The 18,712-nt window shown below is 39.6% G+C and overlaps 2 protein-coding genes across 2 annotated transcripts; one reads left to right on the top strand and one right to left on the bottom strand.

Annotated features, from left to right (window-relative positions):
- The first annotated feature begins 2,741 nt into the window (after positions 1-2,741).
- Positions 2,742-6,011, top strand: LOC139460513 (uncharacterized). Its single transcript, XM_071241986.1, has 6 exons — positions 2,742-2,799; positions 3,246-3,362; positions 3,678-4,485; positions 5,145-5,211; positions 5,342-5,462; positions 5,920-6,011. The coding sequence occupies exons 1-6, from the start codon at positions 2,742-2,744 to the stop codon at positions 6,009-6,011; spliced, it is 1,263 nt and encodes a 420-aa protein (XP_071098087.1).
- Positions 6,012-12,309: 6,298 nt separating this feature from the next.
- On the bottom strand, positions 12,310-17,145 carry LOC139460512 (perlucin-like). The gene is made up of 4 exons (XM_071241985.1): positions 17,000-17,145; positions 15,730-15,809; positions 14,908-15,001; positions 12,310-12,584 (listed from the first exon to the last, which is right to left on the bottom strand). The coding sequence occupies exons 1-4, from the start codon at positions 17,052-17,054 to the stop codon at positions 12,364-12,366; spliced, it is 450 nt and encodes a 149-aa protein (XP_071098086.1). The 5' UTR covers positions 17,055-17,145; the 3' UTR covers positions 12,310-12,363.
- Positions 17,146-18,712: the final 1,567 nt, after the last annotated feature.

The following is an 18,712-nucleotide window of genomic DNA, read 5'->3' as shown; positions in this document are numbered from 1 at the left end:
CTTCTCCAATCAGAGGTAGTTCGTCAGAGTCTGCAGCTGGAGAAAATTGCTGTTGTTATGGACCAAGCACTCTATGCTAAGGCGACCGAAGTGGCATGGAAACATAAACTTGAATTCGAGAACATTGTACTAATGATGGGGAACTTCCACTTAATCTGCAATTTGTTGTCCATCATTGGAAAGATGTTCCATGATGCAGGACTTCGAGATCTTGCTGTTGAATCAGGAGTAATAGCTGAGGGATCCATTGATAAAGTGTTGGATGGTAAACAGTACAGCAGGGGTGTGAGTCTACACAAGCTCACTTATAAAGCCCTGATGCGCCGGCTCCTGAGATGGTTCTCTCCCTGATGGCTTGCAAGTGTCCACGTGTTTGTGCTGAAGACAGTTGTACCTGTATCCAGAATGGATTACCCTGCACCCCAGCATGCAAACTGCAGAACTGTGCCAACATGACAGCGGAAGATGACACCGACCCAGTCCAAGAGAGTGACGATAGTGACATCGATAGTGATGAAGACTAATGCGGACTTATGTTTTGAACCACAAGTCACCTGGAATAGCATTTTTCTTTCAGTCGATTGATTATTAGAAACAGACTATAATTCCAATTCACAAAACCCTACCCAAGTAGCAGCAGAGCCCATTTTCGATAGAGAGGCCAATTTGTGCATAAAGGCTTTTTTGGGTATGGTTTAACTGATTTCCTCTGATTCGTGGTGATAACCCACTCCAGAAAAGCGCCAAATGCAATAAATTATTACCAAAATTTTATTGTCTGCACTTATACTTAAGGGTCAAATAACTGCCCCAAACATTTTATCCACACCTGGAGAGCTGCCCAAGGTGATCTAGGACATACATTTGCTGGTGTGTATAGCAGGCTTGACATTTGAAAGAACTTTGTGAAAAAAGCATCAACGCATACCCATATGTTTGAAAAACTCCGAATTTTGGAACAGATTATAAAATCAAAAGTCAAGTTATTATATACTGTCTGGTGCAGAATTTTGTTACGAACAAAATAAGCCATATTGCATGTTCATAGGTCATCTTGGTCTTCATAAGACATCATGCTAACTGAAAATCCACATCGGATCTGTTCAGCTTTTTGATACTCAAACCTGAAATTTTGAGGTCTGGCTCATGGACTATTAGGGGAAGATGCATTGATGAGGTTAGAGGTGAGGGAAAATGCATTGGGGAGGCTAGCGTATGGGGAAGATGTCGTGGTGAGACTAGGGGTAGGGGAGACATTGAGTATCAACACACACACACACACACACACACACACACACACACACACACACACACACACACACACACACACACACACACACACACACACACACACACACACACAAACACACACAAACACACACCCACACATACATACGTACAAACATTCATACATATATATATATATATATATATATATATATATATCACACATTATATATATATTACATTTCAAAGTAGAACGTAAACGTACATAATATGCATAAATGAACACATAATATTTGTACATTCAGAAAAAATACTTAAACACAAATGAACATGTAAACCATCATATATAATTACACATCATTGCACATACAAACACATATACATACACTTCATATATATATATACATATACATATACACATATATGCATGCACGCACGCACGTACGCACGGACGCACGGACGCACACACGAACGCACGCACGCACGCACATACATACATACATACATTCAAACATACATACATACATACATACATACATAATACATGCATGCCTGCATGCATACATACATACATACATACATACATACATACATACATACATACATACATACATACATACATACATACATACATACATACATACATACATACATACATTGCCGGTAAAGTAGTATGGAGGTGAAGCTGCAATAGTTATTTTAATCATCTGTTCAAAATTTGACAATGTTGTTGTACTTCTGGGTTCAAGGGGTAACTCAATCCATAGATTGAGGTATGAATGAATGCTGTATGTAGGAAGGGTTGGTCTGTCAAGTGAATATTTAAAAGTTCTTAACGTCCAGATGTTTGTGTTCATGAAGATGAGCAATTTGCACAAAGAGTTGGTTAAATGACACTGAACCTGAACATATATATGCACATGAATTTGTGGCGTTGAAGGTTGAAGCTGCATCCATTGTGAATACTGATTTCAGCATTAAGCCCACACCTGAAGGTGTGATTCGGGATTTACTCAACTCTGGTGACGCTCACTTTGAGGAAGGACACATAAATAGTAGAGCAAGAGCATCATTTTTTCAAGAAAGTAGATGCTTACAATTTAAGAAGTTGGAAACAAGACAACTGATTGCTTCGTACCTGTGGAATGACCTTAAATTGAAGAAATATATAACATCCTTAACAAAGCTGCCTGAAGGTGGTTCAGTCATAGTTGGGATCGACGAACGCCTGGAAGAAGTCCAAATAACAAGAGGAAATACATATAATCGCATGACAATAGATCGGACTGGCTTTGACAGGCTTTCCCCTGATGAATTTAGGAACTTGAAAACAAGTCTAAAAAAACTAATTAAGGATGAAATTGTGATTTCTCCGGAAGTCCAAAGAGAACTACCCTGGGATATTCTTTCATATGAAATACGACCAGGAAAATGTATATTAGAGATCAAAGTTGGATACTTTAGTGGGTGTGTTTTCTATGACTCAGGTCCAGAATCCTATAGCATAACGAGAAATGGCAATATACAGAAACTCAGTTTTGATACCTGGCAACGAAAGTTCCGAAATAGACGGTAAGTACCATTGTTAAAAAAACATTGCCAATTTATATGCTGGCGCTGTGTGTGTATAAAATCTTCCTTTATGGTATTTGTTATATCAAAGAGTGAGTGAGTGAGTTGGGTTTTACATCTCTTTTAGCAGTATTCCTGCAATATCACTGCGGGGGACATCTGAAATGGGCTTCACACATTGTACCCAAGTGGGGAATCGAACCTGGATCTTTGGCGTGACGAGGGAACGCTTTAACCATTAGGCTACCTCACCGACCATCAGGCAAAAGAAGAAACACTTATGTCCAAACAGTATCAGTGTTCAAAAATACGTTAAGAAATAAAAGGTAACCATGATTGGTACACAAATATTTATCATAATTACTTTAGATTTATTACTTTAGACATTTGAACCACATGTATCACTAGGTAATGTTCAGCAGCTGCATATTTGACTTTTGCTTCAGACGTTAGTCGGAGGATGCTGAATGCTCAAACCTGGCCCAGCAATGATCCTTTCCTTCTGATCCTGAGACAAAAAGATGATTCCTTCAGAAGGATTCGGGACAGTTTCCTCAAAACAGGTCCGTTTCCATCTATACTAAACAAAACAGTTAGGGATCATGTTTAATTTGTGCAATATGTTTATGAAATTGCGTGCCCAGTCTTCACTACAAAAATAATCCCCCCAAATATTCCTGATCCCCAAATTATTTTGTTCAGTTGTGTAATATGTCGTCAAACAACGAACAAACAAAACATCATATGAAGCTAGAGAGATATTTTCCAGCCATAAGTTTGAAATAATCAAAGACATTGGCCATCAACATATTTGTATAATATCATGTATATGCAACATGATTTTAAAAGATGATTTCTGTCATTACTAATTCTTTCAGGGCTTACTGTTTGGAATGACGAAACACCTCTTCACTATGAATCAAAGGGATTTCTGAGACAGAGAGTGGAAACAACATTCAAGAATCAAGGAGATAAAACGGGTTTATTGTACATGACTAACTCGCTTTCAGAACTACTGAATACAGAGACAGTCTCTGACGTTAAGATACCTAACGATCTTCTGTTTGAAGCCCTGTATGTTTCTTCAAGTCAAGCAGTGACGCTTCTATGTGTTGTCAAAAGCAAAGATGACAATGGGGGAGAGAAACAGAAGTACATCCTGCAACTGACGAGGAAGGTAGCGATGAGGATTCGACAATTTACAGATGAACATATCAGCTGCATATACGGACTTCTTGACGTTCATGATCTTGACAGTGGTGACACGTTTCATAAAGATTTGATGTCCATTGAGAAGAAGGCCCGCGCATACAATAACCACTTCTTATTGAAAATGACCCGAGACAAATGCGAGAACGTGCTCAATGCCTTCATCATTGCTGTTGGTACAAAACCGCTGGTCCCTGGTGAGAAGGATGATGTAGAACTGTGGCTCCACACAAAAGAACAGTTTTATGAGCGTATCGAAACTATTGAACGAATGCAGGATCGCTCTGAGGAGAAAAGCATTGAGCTGGAACAACTCGGGCATCAAGTCTCTTCACAAATAACTCGAGACAAATGTGAGAAAGCATCCAATGCAACCAACGTTGAGAAAGAGTGGATCCCCCAAACCACTGAAGGAATGCAGGATCGTAGTGAAGAAGAAATCATCCAGCAAAAGAAACTCTGCCAGCAATTTTCAAGGTGACCATCAGAGTGAGTGAGTGAGTGAGTGAGTGAGTGAGTGAGTGAGTATGGTTTTACGCCGCTTTTAGCAATATTCCAGCAATATCTCGGCGGGGGCCACCAGAAATGGGCTTCACACATTGCACCCATGTCGGGGATCGAACATGTGTCTGACTAGGCCACCAGACCGCCCCGGTGACCATCAAAAGGACATTTTGTCTCTTAAGCAGGTGTATAAAGTTGTCTCGTAATTTCTTTGGGCAATAAATGTTGTCGAGGGAGGGAGTGAGTGAGTGAGTGACTGAGTGAGTTGTGAATTATGTTGTTTTGAACACTATTTCGGTTACATTGTATATCCCAAATACTTTGACAAAAAAGAAAGTTTAGGGACATGGAGCAAGCAGAGGCAAATATAAACAGCAAATTCCAGGACATAAGTGTGTTTTAGTCCCCATAACAGCTAAATGACAACTTTTACCTATTAAAATGAGCTAATTTAGAAGAAAACCTGTGACCATCCTTGTGTAACGTTTGGCAGCTAAGGGTAATGCTCTTTACCATGAGATTATATATCTATGTGAGAAGTGGTTAAACATAAGTATAGTTAACCACTTCTCACAGAGAAATAATTCTATGAACGCATCAAAACTATGATGATTTCAACACTTTTTTTTCAGAACATGCATGACAGAAGACACTAATGTTGGGGACATTGCAGACACTTTGAAACAGAGACTTTCACAGGTAGGTTAACATTATGTACCTTTTATCTATCGTCTACTTTACAACCAAGGTTATCTGACCACTGGCTATAAATGTAAGCACCGAGAGACAAGGTGCATGTGATTGTTGTCTAATTTCAACTTTGATTCAGCGGGAAGAAAACAGAGGAAGAACATATCCTCGCAGTGAAGTGGAAATGGTGAATGCTCTTCGGGAGGAAACCTCACGTAAACTGCAACAAGACCGTGATGTCAACTTCCAGATTCAAGAATGTAAGAAACCTACAAAGATGCCGCTTTTCTATCCTTTTCTATCCAGAGTTCACGTGGACCAAATGACCATTACATTTGCTCAAATCATAGTTTATTGCCGATCCATTTGATACCTCAAAGTCATCAATGATCACATCTGAAGTGAGTCACCTCACTCTTGTCCCACAAAATGTTCATTACTTGAAGCCCATTTCTGGTGTTATTGCTGGAATATTACTAAACGCAATACTCACTCACTATAAATGATGCTGAGCCAAATAACAGTTCATCAATGCCGTTGACAAAATATGTTGTCTTTTCAGTCTGTGATTAATAAACTTTATTTAATCAAGTATTTTTATAAACCAAAAATAAGATTTCTATATGCAGTTAGGATTCCATAACATGGTTGTGAATATATTATACGCTCCAGTCAAAATTAGAGATGACTTTACAGATTTACCCTTATCTTTTACAGACGTTCCGGTTCTGAAGGCACACACCTCACTACAGGCAGCTCCACTGGACATTGTGAAGGTGGAGACTACACACAGTGCTACTCAACGGTAGGTGTTCCTCTAATTGTTCTTGATAATTTTACATACACGTATTCAAATGTTCTGAAACTCATCAAGTTTCTAGTGTACCTATTGATGACACACACTGTCCAGTCTGGCATATTACAGCTGCATGATATGACCTCCGAAGGGGCATTCCTGTTCTGAATCACCATCAACCATCGTTTGCTGCAGATCAGTTGGAATATTGCTGAGTGTGCCGTTAAATATTAGTAACAGACAAGCATTAGCAGAATATAATTGATCAGCCATACGTGTCAGTGAGACACATCAGTGCCTCAATTGGCATTTACATCAATAACCTCCTGTTTTATCACAATTAAAGGATGTGACAAGAAAGAGTCAAAGAAAACGAACTCCCGATGTCAAAGGCTCCAGGGTAAGCCATTTTATTTAGACAAGTGAATGAGTGATTGAGTTGTGTTTAATGCTACGTAAAGCATCATTTTAGTGTCGGATTAATGTGAGAGCTAAGCCCGACGTGATGGAGGTCTCACGCGTTATTATGACATGTAACAGTAACGCTGTGAATGGAAATTCATTATCGTGGGACAAAAACAATGCTTCAATGCCAACATTCAAATATATTTCCACCACTGAGCCTTCATGCCTGGTAAGTCATTGTGTAGATTTTCAGAACCATAATAATAGCCATATTCCTGTACTCATTGGTACCTTCCGGCACTCTGTGGTCAAGGGAGTCAAACTCAACACTGTTATGTGTGAATATAACATCGCCTTTAATTCAAGCCCATACGCTATGAATATATATATATATATATATATATATATATATGTATGTCATGATGTGAAACATGTCAAAACCTTGTTCCCTGTACCTCTTGCATTATAATTAATTATGAAATATAACAACCTGAGGTTATACAGATGTATTTTGTAATTATTCATGGCTACTATATGCAGATGACAATTTTGCTGATAACCACCTTCCAGTATTGTTTTCAGAGGTCAAGATCTACACAAGGCCCAAGATCAAGCCCTTCCTATAAGATCAAACCACGGATCCTAGATAGTATATGTATACAGGTGTATTAATGTATTTTTCCACTCATATTGATCTTTCAACTTTCCATTGAGTCTGAGAAAACAAACTTGGTATTGGGTATCTTCAGGAAAAGAAATACGGAATATATTTTTATCAAAATGAATGTAACAAAATAAAAATTAGCTATTTCAGCCTTTGTTTCGCAACGTTTGTGCAATGCCGCCAAACAGGACATGTTTTCGTCTCGATCCCTTCACATCACTTTGTGTCATCTGATGACACATCAAAGCCGCCTTGCAGAGTTGCAACCACGAGCCCAAACAAGTGTTTTTAATTGTGATTGGTCAGTTGGGACTCTCTGACTCAGAATTATGCGTAGGGCTTTAACAATATAATTATGTCTCAGGACGTTTCTGTGAGTTTGTGTTAACACAGTATATCTGGAATGTATTGAGGGAGACGTGTGCCAATGACAATCCTCTACATATATATTCTCTTTTGGTTGTATGAGACATAGTTACTATCATTAAGTATTTAGTCGTGTGGCAAAATTAATCTTTCGCTCGCGAGTCGTAGCACCTTATGCGACAAGGCCACTCCTGTGCTGGTGGATGAACAAATAATTTAAAGTATCAGATTGATTTACGGATGATAAATTGAAATTCAATTAACATCAGTACACATAAACCTGATGTGTTTTTTTGGCAGAATATCCTCATTTTATATATTGTATAAAACAATTCGTGCAGGACTTTTTGAACTTCACATTCACAAGTAAGGTCCTGAATCAAGTAATCATAGCGTCCTGTGTGTTTAATATACATATTACAATCTTCTAATGTTAGTTGATACAGTTGTCTTGGAACATGAATATTTTACTTTTGATCTATTTATCTAAATCCGTCTGATGTTTGTTCATACAGTTGTCAAGGTACATGCGTGCTTTAGTTTTGATCTTTTTATTAAATAAGTCTGATGCATGTTCATACAGTTGTCAAGGTACATGTGTGGTTGAGTTTTTATGTTTTCACTTCATCCTTCTGATGTTAGTTCATACAGTTGTCAAGGTACATGTGTGTTTTAGTTTTTATGTCATCACTTCATCCTTCTTATGTTAGTTCATACAGTTGTCAAGGTACATGCATGTTTTAGTTTTTATGCCATCATTTCATCCTTCTGGTGTTAGTTCATACAGTTGTCATGTGTGAAGCCCATTTGTGGTGTCCCCCGCCGTGATAGTGATGGAATATTGCTAAAGGCGGCGTAAAAACATACTCACTCACTCACTCACTCACTCATTCACTCACTCATACAGTTGTCTAGGTACATGCGTGTTTTAGTTTTTATGCCATCACTTCATCCTTCTGATGTTAGTTCATACAGTTGTCTAGGTACATGCGTGTTTTAGTTTTTATGCCATCACTTTATCCTTCTGATGTTAATTCATACAGTTGTCTAGGTACATGCGTGTTTTAGTTTTTATGCCATCACTTCATCCTTCTGATGTTAGTTCATACAGTTGTCTAGGTACATGCGTGTTTTAGTTTTTATGCCATCACTTTATCCTTCTGATGTTAGTTCATACAGTTGTCAAGGTACATGCATGTTTTAGTTTTTATGCCATCACTTCATCCTTCTGATGTTAGTTCATACAGTTGTCTAGGTACATGCGTGTTTTAGTTTTTATGCCATCACTTTATCCTTCTGATGTTAGTTCATACAGTTGTCTAGGTACATGCATGTTTTAGTTTTTATGCCATCGCTTCATCCTTCTGATGTTAGTTCACACAGTTGTTTTGGTAAATAAATGATTTACTTTTCTGTGTGTTTTTTTGTGGAATGTGGAATGTGATATTCACCTTTCTGTCTTCCTGAATGTTAACTCATTGGTTTCCTTAACTATTAGTAAATATATATCTTGACATCCGCAGGGCGTCCACAGCAAATTAACAAGACGATTTATGATATTATTTCGTGAGTGTATGAAGCGTACATAAAATCAACCTGCTAAGAGTTAATGTTTGGAAGTCTTCTCCAAATTTCATCCTGCTTTAATGAGCCTCAAGATTAATGAGATGTATTTCAAGTACACCACACTGACAAAATGTGTTGTGCACATTGATGCAAGTAAATCTAACCGGCATGAGGACAGCTATTAGAGTTGACAAAGGAAGGTGGAGTTTGGAATCAATTCCCAACACACAGAGGTACTTCTCCTCAACTAAACCAGAAACAAACGCTTACCAAAATGCTGTTTAAAATAAAACCTTATATCTAAATAACACATTAACGTGAACAAAAGCAACACATTAATACAGAGGTTGCATTGTCTGAGATCTTTGAGGGTTCTCAAACTTGAAATACAGAAAGCATCATTTTGGGGGTATCCTAAATTAAACACTTGTTGAAAACTGAGTAGGGTGTACTTGGGAAAAGTCAGGTTCACAGATTTCTCTGTTTTTCACAATTATAACTCCGCTATCCAGTGCTGAATGTTTACTCTAAAATTGTCTCCCCTGCGTACCGAATGAAATCCGCATCTTTATGCTGCCTATAGAGCAAATATATAAAATTCTGTCTCGTTTTCCTTGTCAATAATCTTTACAAAGAGTGAACTGATAAATGCAGTGTCATCAACAGTGACAAATTTGCATGTTTGATCGGAAATGTAATATATGTTGAGTTATGTTTACAAGAAACCTGATTGAGCTTAAGTGCATGCCTTTTAAAATGATTGGCCAATAGCCGGACCGCGCGCGAAATACGCACGAAGACGGAAAGCGCACATAAAATCCATCTCCCTCAGGGTTAGATATAAGTTAAAGCTACCCTGAAAGGATTTTGATTCCCCCAACCCTCCCCCATGGATGACTGTGGTGAAGTGTGGGACAGACGTTCATTTGACGGGTGATGTGCTCTGGCTGGTCGACTGGAAGAAACATTAAAACACAAGCGGCAATCGGGGAAGAGTTGAAGTCACTTCAGATGAATAGTACTCCGGGAATAAGCATGGGCGACATTCTGTTTTATTGGAAGAGGGTTTCTTTTGATATGGTTTCTGGTAAATAATATTTAGGTGTTTAGTGTTATATCTAATATTGAACATATGTGTGACGTAGAAATGTGTTGTTGTCTGATCTTTGTTTCTACCTAGTGTCCCTTTTCTCGCCGCTGAAAGTTGTCACCTGCGAGGTCCACACTTCTACACATGTAGCCACCTTCTCCGCATTCTCACCCCCAGTGTCGTCTCCTCACATGTCCGCACTCACTTCTCACATCTTCAATTAAACTCAAATCTTAAACATAATATTCCATAGGTCAATGCTGAAGTCCCTCAATGTGCCACTCGACCCCGCAGACATAAACAATATTTCTGTTAAGAACGCTGTCAAATAAACCTACACCACCCTCATTATTGAACACTGCCAACACTCAAGAGCACAAGCCAACCCCCACTTAACATTATAGGCGTCCCAAGTCCCTTATCTCAACTACCTGTACCCTCACCCCAACTTTACCCAATAAAAATGTATATTCTTTTGGGTCATTACCTTTCAATATCTCTTAAGGGCCATTATGACTTTATATAATTCAGCCTACATACCTACCTACCAACCAATCACTACTATTGAACGGGCCCGACCCCAAAATTAGATATGCTAGAACGTGGTGTTAAAACTAAGAAACTGACGGACATTGTAAAGCATACTTTACAGTACTTGTGTAGGTGGTGTGTGTGTTGTTTTTTTCAGTTCTACGAATGGAAGGGTCTTCTTGAAGTTCCCCGACTTCCGTCACCACGCCATACAGGAAGTCTACAGGAGCTATTGCCACGGTGCAAACTGGTCCAGTACGTACTGAGCCTGACAAGGATGAGAGGGTTGGAGTCGTCAGGCTGACCTTTCCCGGACAGCTTAGATTCACTGTAGCAAGACCGTGAATATACAACTTTCTAACTTTACATTCTGACAAGGGATCACTTTCGAGAATTGCCAGGCGTGATAAAAGTTAATGGACGTTGTGTTCCCCTCTTTTAGGAAGAAAGATGCACAGTATATTCAGGAGGTAAAAGAACCAGGAAAGGAGGCTGGCCAGGAAGTTGATATTTACACCTTAGATGTGGACTGGTCAGCCTCAAAGGGTGCAGAGGGGTCTCATTCCTTTTTCAAACCAGATGAGATGCCACTTTCCATGGACCAAGCAGCCTGCTGGAATCTGAAACGGTTGACCATTCAGAGGTTCATTTTTCAGCCATTCAGGCGATGATCGCAGATGGACATACTACAGAAGGGAGTGAGTGGTGCGTTAGTGGTACTGGTGTTCGTTTAAACATGGCGTGTACAAAGGTCACCACACTTGGGCAATGGCGTTTTACGGACGATCATCAGTAGACAATGGCCCGATTCTTGTACAAATTTGGGTGTTATGTTTACCAGCAGCACCACACCTGATGATAACTGGAGCAAAATGCTAAGATTATTCCACAGACTTCTAAATTTATGTTTGAAGGATAGGTGTGTATCGGTATCTGGTAAATCCATTGTTTGCAATGACAAGGCACTTTGGTATGTTGCACCTATTAATTCGTTTGTTTTTGCCGCACTCCGCAATATTCCAGTTATAGGGCGGCGGTCTATAATTAATCAAATCTAGACCAGACAATCCAGTGATTGACATCATGGGCATCGATCAACGCAATTGGTAAACGGTGACATGCATCAACCAAGTCAGCGAGTCCGACCACCGGATCCTGTTAGTCGCCTCTTTCGACAAGCATAGTTACATATCCAGAACTACATGTAAAACCCCAATCATGAAAATGTAATGTCTGACCAACAGGAAACACATTCATACTTTAAGCATACCTAAGCGTCCTGTACACTTGAGAGTTTCAACTGGGCAGGTTCGCCCTCAGGAGATACAGCATGTTCATATGATCCAGTATGTTATTACCTAAGTGGGTGTTCATATGGAGGGTTTTACGTCACTAATGCTTACGGGATCGCTGAATTGGATTGTGCATGTCATCGTACCCCCACTGCATAGATCGATGCACATGGTGTCAGTTCCAGGATTGTCTGTGCTTCGATTATTTACAGACGGTCGTAATGTAGATGTGGTGTTAAACAACCCGTCTTTGGGTGACAAGCCTTCCAAACGCTCCTGATATTCTATTAATTGTTATGGCACAATGTCTACCTTGTTTTCCAATGTCAAATGTGTTGTGGTACACTGATGTCTTGATGAAAACAACAATACAAGAATGATAAGATGAGCCCTTTATTTGGCACAGCAGTACATCCGGGATGTTTGCGTGTGATTTGTGAAAAAAGAAACATTAAAGTTCCTTTTCACAAATAAAATGCAATGGCTGATCACATACATAATCATTCCAGAGATAGTTACTCGCGGCCTTTGCAATCTCCAGACAGTGTTCGACACCTCTGTAATTATCAGGTTGTCTAAGATTCCAGTGTGTGTAGTTCATACGACGTTGTCCTTCCCACAGCCATCTTCCCTCTATGTTCAGATCAGTAGCACCAAGCCAGTACATGGGGGCTGCGAACAGTGACTAGCTGAAGGCGTTCAGTATATACACGGAAACCAACAAAATATACTCTTCAAAAAAAGAAACTTGACACTGACTTTCAAAATGTAATATAATGCGATTGTTTCAAAATAGGACACAGAAACCATAATTGAAACACTGTTTGAAGATCAATGTACACAATGTTCAAAACATTAATCGTGTCACCTAGACAGACACACGTACACGATACAGTTAATGTCACAGGGGTACAGAAAATGTCAGAATCGGTTGTGCCCACCACGTGCATCAATCACCGCTTGACACCGACGACCCATAGATGCAATCAAGTTGTCAATAACACGCTGTTGAATGTGCTGCCATTCATCCTGAAGTGTATCAAGAAGCGCCGGAAGTGTTTGGGGCGGTGGATTCCTTCTGCGAACGCGTCGATCCAACTCGTCTCAGAGATGCTCATTCGGGGACAAATCTGGTGACCGGGCTGGCCAAGGTAATGTCTGGATGTTGTTGTTCTCTGAGAAGTCCTGCTGGAACTGTCCGCCATGAACGTTGCGTGAGGAAGAACGTAAGGCTGTAGGATCAGGTCTCTGTAACACACACCTGTCAATGTACCTGCCATATGCACGAGAGGAGTCCTACCACCGTGATGAATTCTGGCCCATACCATGACACTCCCGCCGCCAAATGGGACAACCTGCTGCACACAGTTGGGGGCGTAACGTTCACCCCGACGTCCGTAGACACGTTCGCGCCTATCAGCACGTGTGAGTAGGAAACGGGACTCGTCAGTAAACAGTACATATCTCCACGTGGCCATCTAACCCTCTGTTGGCACCAAAGCAGACTGTCCGCCAGATGACGTGGGGTCAATACATGATGTCGAACAGGTCTTCGTGCAAAAAGTCCAGCCTCCCTCAGTCTGTTGCGTACCGTTTGATCTGATATTCTGCGTACCCCAGGGATCTCTGTGGTTTTAGACGTGGCTGTGGTAGTGCGGTCTCGGAGGTGTCGCAGCCGTATGTATCGATCTTGTACTTGGGTTGCCACCCTTGGTCTTCCTGACCTTGGTCTGTCGTCAACTCTGTTGACGTTGTTGTATCGGGTCCACAGTGCGGGGATTGTCTGTCTGGATACGCCAAAGTGCCTGGCCACTTCTTGCTGAGTTGCTCCAGCTTGTAATCTCCCAATGGCGTTGTTCTGTTGAGGTGCATACAGTCTTGGAATTCTGTCACCGCCTCTACTGCCGTTATAAGGACTGTAAGAACCGCCGTTGATGTGGATTTTTAATACCCATTCAGCAAGGGGGCCTGCATGCCTAAATGCAGGATCCTGTGCTGCACGTTTTTTACAGGTGGTTGCGTTTGGATGAAGCTGTAAAATTGATCCCCAAACGCTACGTTTATGTGCTTTGCATGTGTTTTCGCGAATTATAGACACGACATCTTTCTGCCTGACTTGTTTGGTTCTCATTTAATGTAATTATTTTAGATATTTGGACAAAAGTGGTTTTACATCTATGTCAAGTTTCTTTTTTTGAAGAGTATATATTATGAACTTGACATATGGCGTTTGGGGGAGTAGTTTCACATCAAATACAGTCTCACCTGACAACAATGCAACGGTAAAAAGACATTGCCACATAAATATGTATAACCTATTGTTAATTTTCTACGACCATTCTTTCTAACATTTTGACTTTTGAAGTGCTTTTGTCCAACATATGTATTATTTTCCAAAGAGTTTACTAAAAGTAGATGATTTGGTTTTAAGATTACAAACACATCTTGATAAATAGTCCCACCGCACTGAAGCTCACCTGGATATGTAGTAAACAGCATATAGTGTGAGCAAAGACACTGAGTTGATGTCAGAATTGATATTTAATTGTTTTCTAAATAATGATTTGAACAGAATATGATATCAACATAAAGTGATACTGACGTGCCTACATCTATTTCAGGATGATATATCTGTTTCTTCTAATAAGATTTAAATTGTCAACATAATGCAACTCAGCAGGTAGTATTAGCATCCAGCCACTTAACTGTTAACTGTAAGAGCACCTGGCACTGATATTGGAAATGAATTACCAAACCTGGCAAACTGTAAACATCTGAAACGTGTACAGTAGCGGCCTCGTGAGATGAGGTACATGACTCTCTACAAGCGACCCTAAATGATAGTAAGCAAACCAAACCAAACAGGCGATCAGGGGGATGGACATGTAATATGAAAGACATCATTCAAGTGTCCATTGTCTCATGCGCGCCACAATACACAAACACCCGCAGTTTAAGTGAATGTAATGAAAACCAACGTTAAATGAAAGTATACCTTTACCACGGCGGATAGCGTATCCTCTGATAAACGAATCTTCATCCGCGCTTGATACGACCACAAGGTGACTCTCCAAGTAACGGCAGTAGGCCTGAAAAATAAATTTCACCATTCAATTAGTAAGAAAATCTGTTCGCATACATGCAAAACGGAACTATTCATTCCCCACTGGTATTATTCATCATAAACACTTTCGCCATTTCTGTTCCGTCTCTGACGCCTTTGATGTTGTGTAATGCAGTACATCACTACAGTATAAAGTCCAAGGATTATTACTACTTTAAGTAAACATTATTAGCACCATAGGTTTAATAAAGTTTTGGAAAGTAAGCCTGGTGTGGATCAGCCTTCAGGCATAAATCAAAATTCACAGTACAACTTGAAAAGTTAGTCACAAGTCACATTAGTCACATAAAGTTATATACCCTTAAAAAGCGCGACCTATAAATTCAGCCATGAGCTGCCCAAACATATCAAATTGGAAGCATAAATGTCGTCATTGCACCTTTCCGCAAGTACAGTCTCTCATACTGATAACATGTTGAATGGCATTGACATTTGACAGGGTCTTGGGAAGTATGTAGGAAGTGTGCAAAGTGTGTTATCGGTCATTGAACATTTTTTTCTTATGACTTAAAACAGTTAAATCTGTAGATTCGGTTGGGAGCTTTATCTTGGCCATGTGATCCACGTCAAGATCCATTACTTGGGGTGATTTCAAGTCAATTGGGAAACACTTTCTCTTTGCCAAAAGGACATGTTTTCTTCAATTGTATATTTACAGTTGATCAGAAGTCACAATTTCCGAAAAAAACTTACAGCTGCCTCTGGAAATGAACCTTTCACGTTTGAGAACCAGTAGCAGGACCGTCTGTGAAGATGAAAGCCTAACGGACAGCCTGCTAACAAATAATATAGCAAATCACATATCCAATGCAGAATATTGTTTGAAAAGAAACGCATTTGCTTTGAACTAACTTAATAAGAAAGTGATACTTGATATTTTAAAACTAAATTAGTTGTCAAAGCGGACGCTGTTCTCTATATCAACCAATTTGGCAATGACACTTTTCTCCGATATCAACAAGACATATACCGAGACAAGGCAAGATGTCAGCAAAGGTTTCTGTAATTAGTTAGATAAGACAGGTACACGATGGGTCAAAATGACACCTAAAAATACATGGTTTCAATATCAATATACTAGTATGTGTAGGACAAAACAAACATTTACTGTCCTGATCTAAAACAAATTCTTACAAGAAACCCAGTGCCAAGTCTTGTTCTATGCATGGCGGAGTAATGTCCACTTTTTTCTCTTTGACTGTTGTTATGTCAGAGGTCAGCCGATTTTTGAATGTGATATAAAACGTCAATGCCAGAGAATGACCAGTCTCGATTATCTGACGAAACAGATTCCATTAGGCAAAGTAACGTTGAAAATTATAACAATGAATCACTGAAAATCAATGATGACACCAGGTGTCCGCTAAAAGGATTAACATCGCACCCAACACTGCCCCTAACATAGGATGGTAAATAAATAGGGACTGGTCCAGACAATCCAGTGATCAGTATCATTAATTAGTATAATAATTAACATATTCCTTCCAAGTCTACCATAAACGTTCGTGGTGAAACCTTGATTAAACAGGTTTTATTGATGTAGGATTAAACATCAAAATTCTTCAACAAACCCGTCTGGTTTTGAAACTGTTATCATATTTGCAATTCATATTACACTTGCAGATAGTGCTTGCTATATTATACATATGTGCAATTTAGAAATCACAAGTAGACAACGTGAAGCGTAAGCAGAATTCTCACACGCTCACTTTTCAAAGTAAAAGCAAACGTGCATCAGAAATCATACACGGAATTAATTTGTATTCAACCTTTTCAAATTGGATCTATTCTTGACGTCAGATATGTCAGAGACGTCATTCTTAAGCTTGGCATGCGTTAAATAGTCTGGCAGTGTAGCGTATGGCTAATACACTGAACGTGGTTGGCATGGATGTCATGGTTATCGAGTATTAACATGGTCAAGATTCATGCTGAAATAATATGTAAGTAGGAAAGTAGTTACCTCCAGACGCTGTTGCCACAAAGCACAGAACTGCAGATAGGAGCTCGAGTCGCATGGTTGTTGAGTTCAGCTCTACACATACAGCGCTCCGTGTGTACGGGGGTTCGACAACTCGGCTTATATTTCTTACGGCAGTAGTTGGTAGATCCGGGATACATGTATCTGTTACACATACGATCCCGGACCTAACATAATGGTTAAAATATCCACTGGTGAAAGGTGTTTTGTATCATTTGCATATGAACAGTCATCTAGCTAGAGCAACAGATCGTGATCAAGATACGGTAGCACATGATGTGGGTATATGACGCTGTGAGCAAAGTGCCGAGTGGGTAGATTCAAACAGCACCATCACACTGCTCGTGTTGGCAAAATAATTCTGTAGGCCTGAGTAAAATCGATATATCCTTCCCAAAACAAGCTGTCGCGCCGTGATACACCTGAATAAAACCATCATAAACTCAACTCATCCACTGATGATAATACACGGGTTATTCTGATATGAATCTGTTTTCAAAACACAGCATGCACCGCCCATGATCCTTGCCATCGATTAAACAAAGTTAATGCACGCTTCACACATTGGTTATATTCCTGCAGCATATGGCGTTATATCCGTCATCGCTTTCACAATTTCAAATCCAATGTATATGCATAGAGCACTACAGAGGAGACATAAGAGAGAGAGAGAGAGAGAGAGAGAGAGAGAGAGAGAGAGAAAGAGAGAGAGAGAGAGAGAGAGAGAGATACATTGTTGAATGAACAGTTTTTTACACAAATCTTTTAGTTGTACATATATATTGTTGTACTGCATTATGTTATGAACAATATGTTTAAGGCTGTTTAACATAATTTCACGCTGATGACTAAACAATGTACATTCCATGAGATAATGATATGCATTTTCACATGTATTTGAACATTTTCTTGTTCCATATGCAAAGTACGCAGGTGACGTGGGAGGGTGCTTTTGTAACGAATTTTTCAAAAAACAAATCGTAGAATTTCGATCTGATAACGGAATAGAGTTCCACAATCGGATAGACGATGGGTAGAAGGATTCAAACGAATGTCTTAGTCTTGTGAGAGGAACACTGATGTTTTCAGAGTTTCTGAGACTGTAAGAGTTTTTTGCAGCAATGGTTTTGGGTAGAATATCTGTTAGGTAGGAAGGGGCCATGTTGTGATTAATTTTGAAGAAAAGACAAAGTTTACGTTTCTACGATCAACTAAGGGTTCCAAACCGGTTTCGTAATATAATGAATGCCAGGGGGCATATGTAGGTAGACCAGTTACAATGCGTACAGCTTCTAATTGTAATTGTTCTAATTTCTCACTTTGTCCTTCGGTGCAACCATCCCAAACCTCACCTGCGTTTTCAGTGTGTGGTCTTATGAACATTTTATATATATTGTTAATAGTATTTCTGTGAAGTAGATGTTTGAGTTTTCTCATTGAGTAAATCATCTTGGAAGTTGTTTTAATTATGGTATCTATATGACAAGACCATTTGCCACTGGCTTCAAGTGTAACACAGTGTATTTACAGAGCTGATTTCTTTTCCGTTGAAATATAGTTTTAGACCTCCATTGTTCTCTTTGCGAGAGAATAGAACAGATTTAGTCTTTTCGGGATTGTAAGTTATCAGCCAAAGTTTCGCCCATTCACTTAAGATTGCTAAATTTGTGCTTTAGGAACGTTCCAGTACACTGT

The sequence above is a fragment of the Haliotis cracherodii genome, unplaced genomic scaffold, assembly GCF_022045235.1.
Source record: "Haliotis cracherodii isolate W230 unplaced genomic scaffold, xgHalCrac1.p SCAF_14, whole genome shotgun sequence".
Lineage (NCBI taxonomy): Eukaryota > Metazoa > Mollusca > Gastropoda > Lepetellida > Haliotidae > Haliotis > Haliotis cracherodii.
The sequence above is the reverse complement of the archived record's forward strand: the minus strand, read 5'-3'. Positions and strand labels throughout refer to the sequence as shown.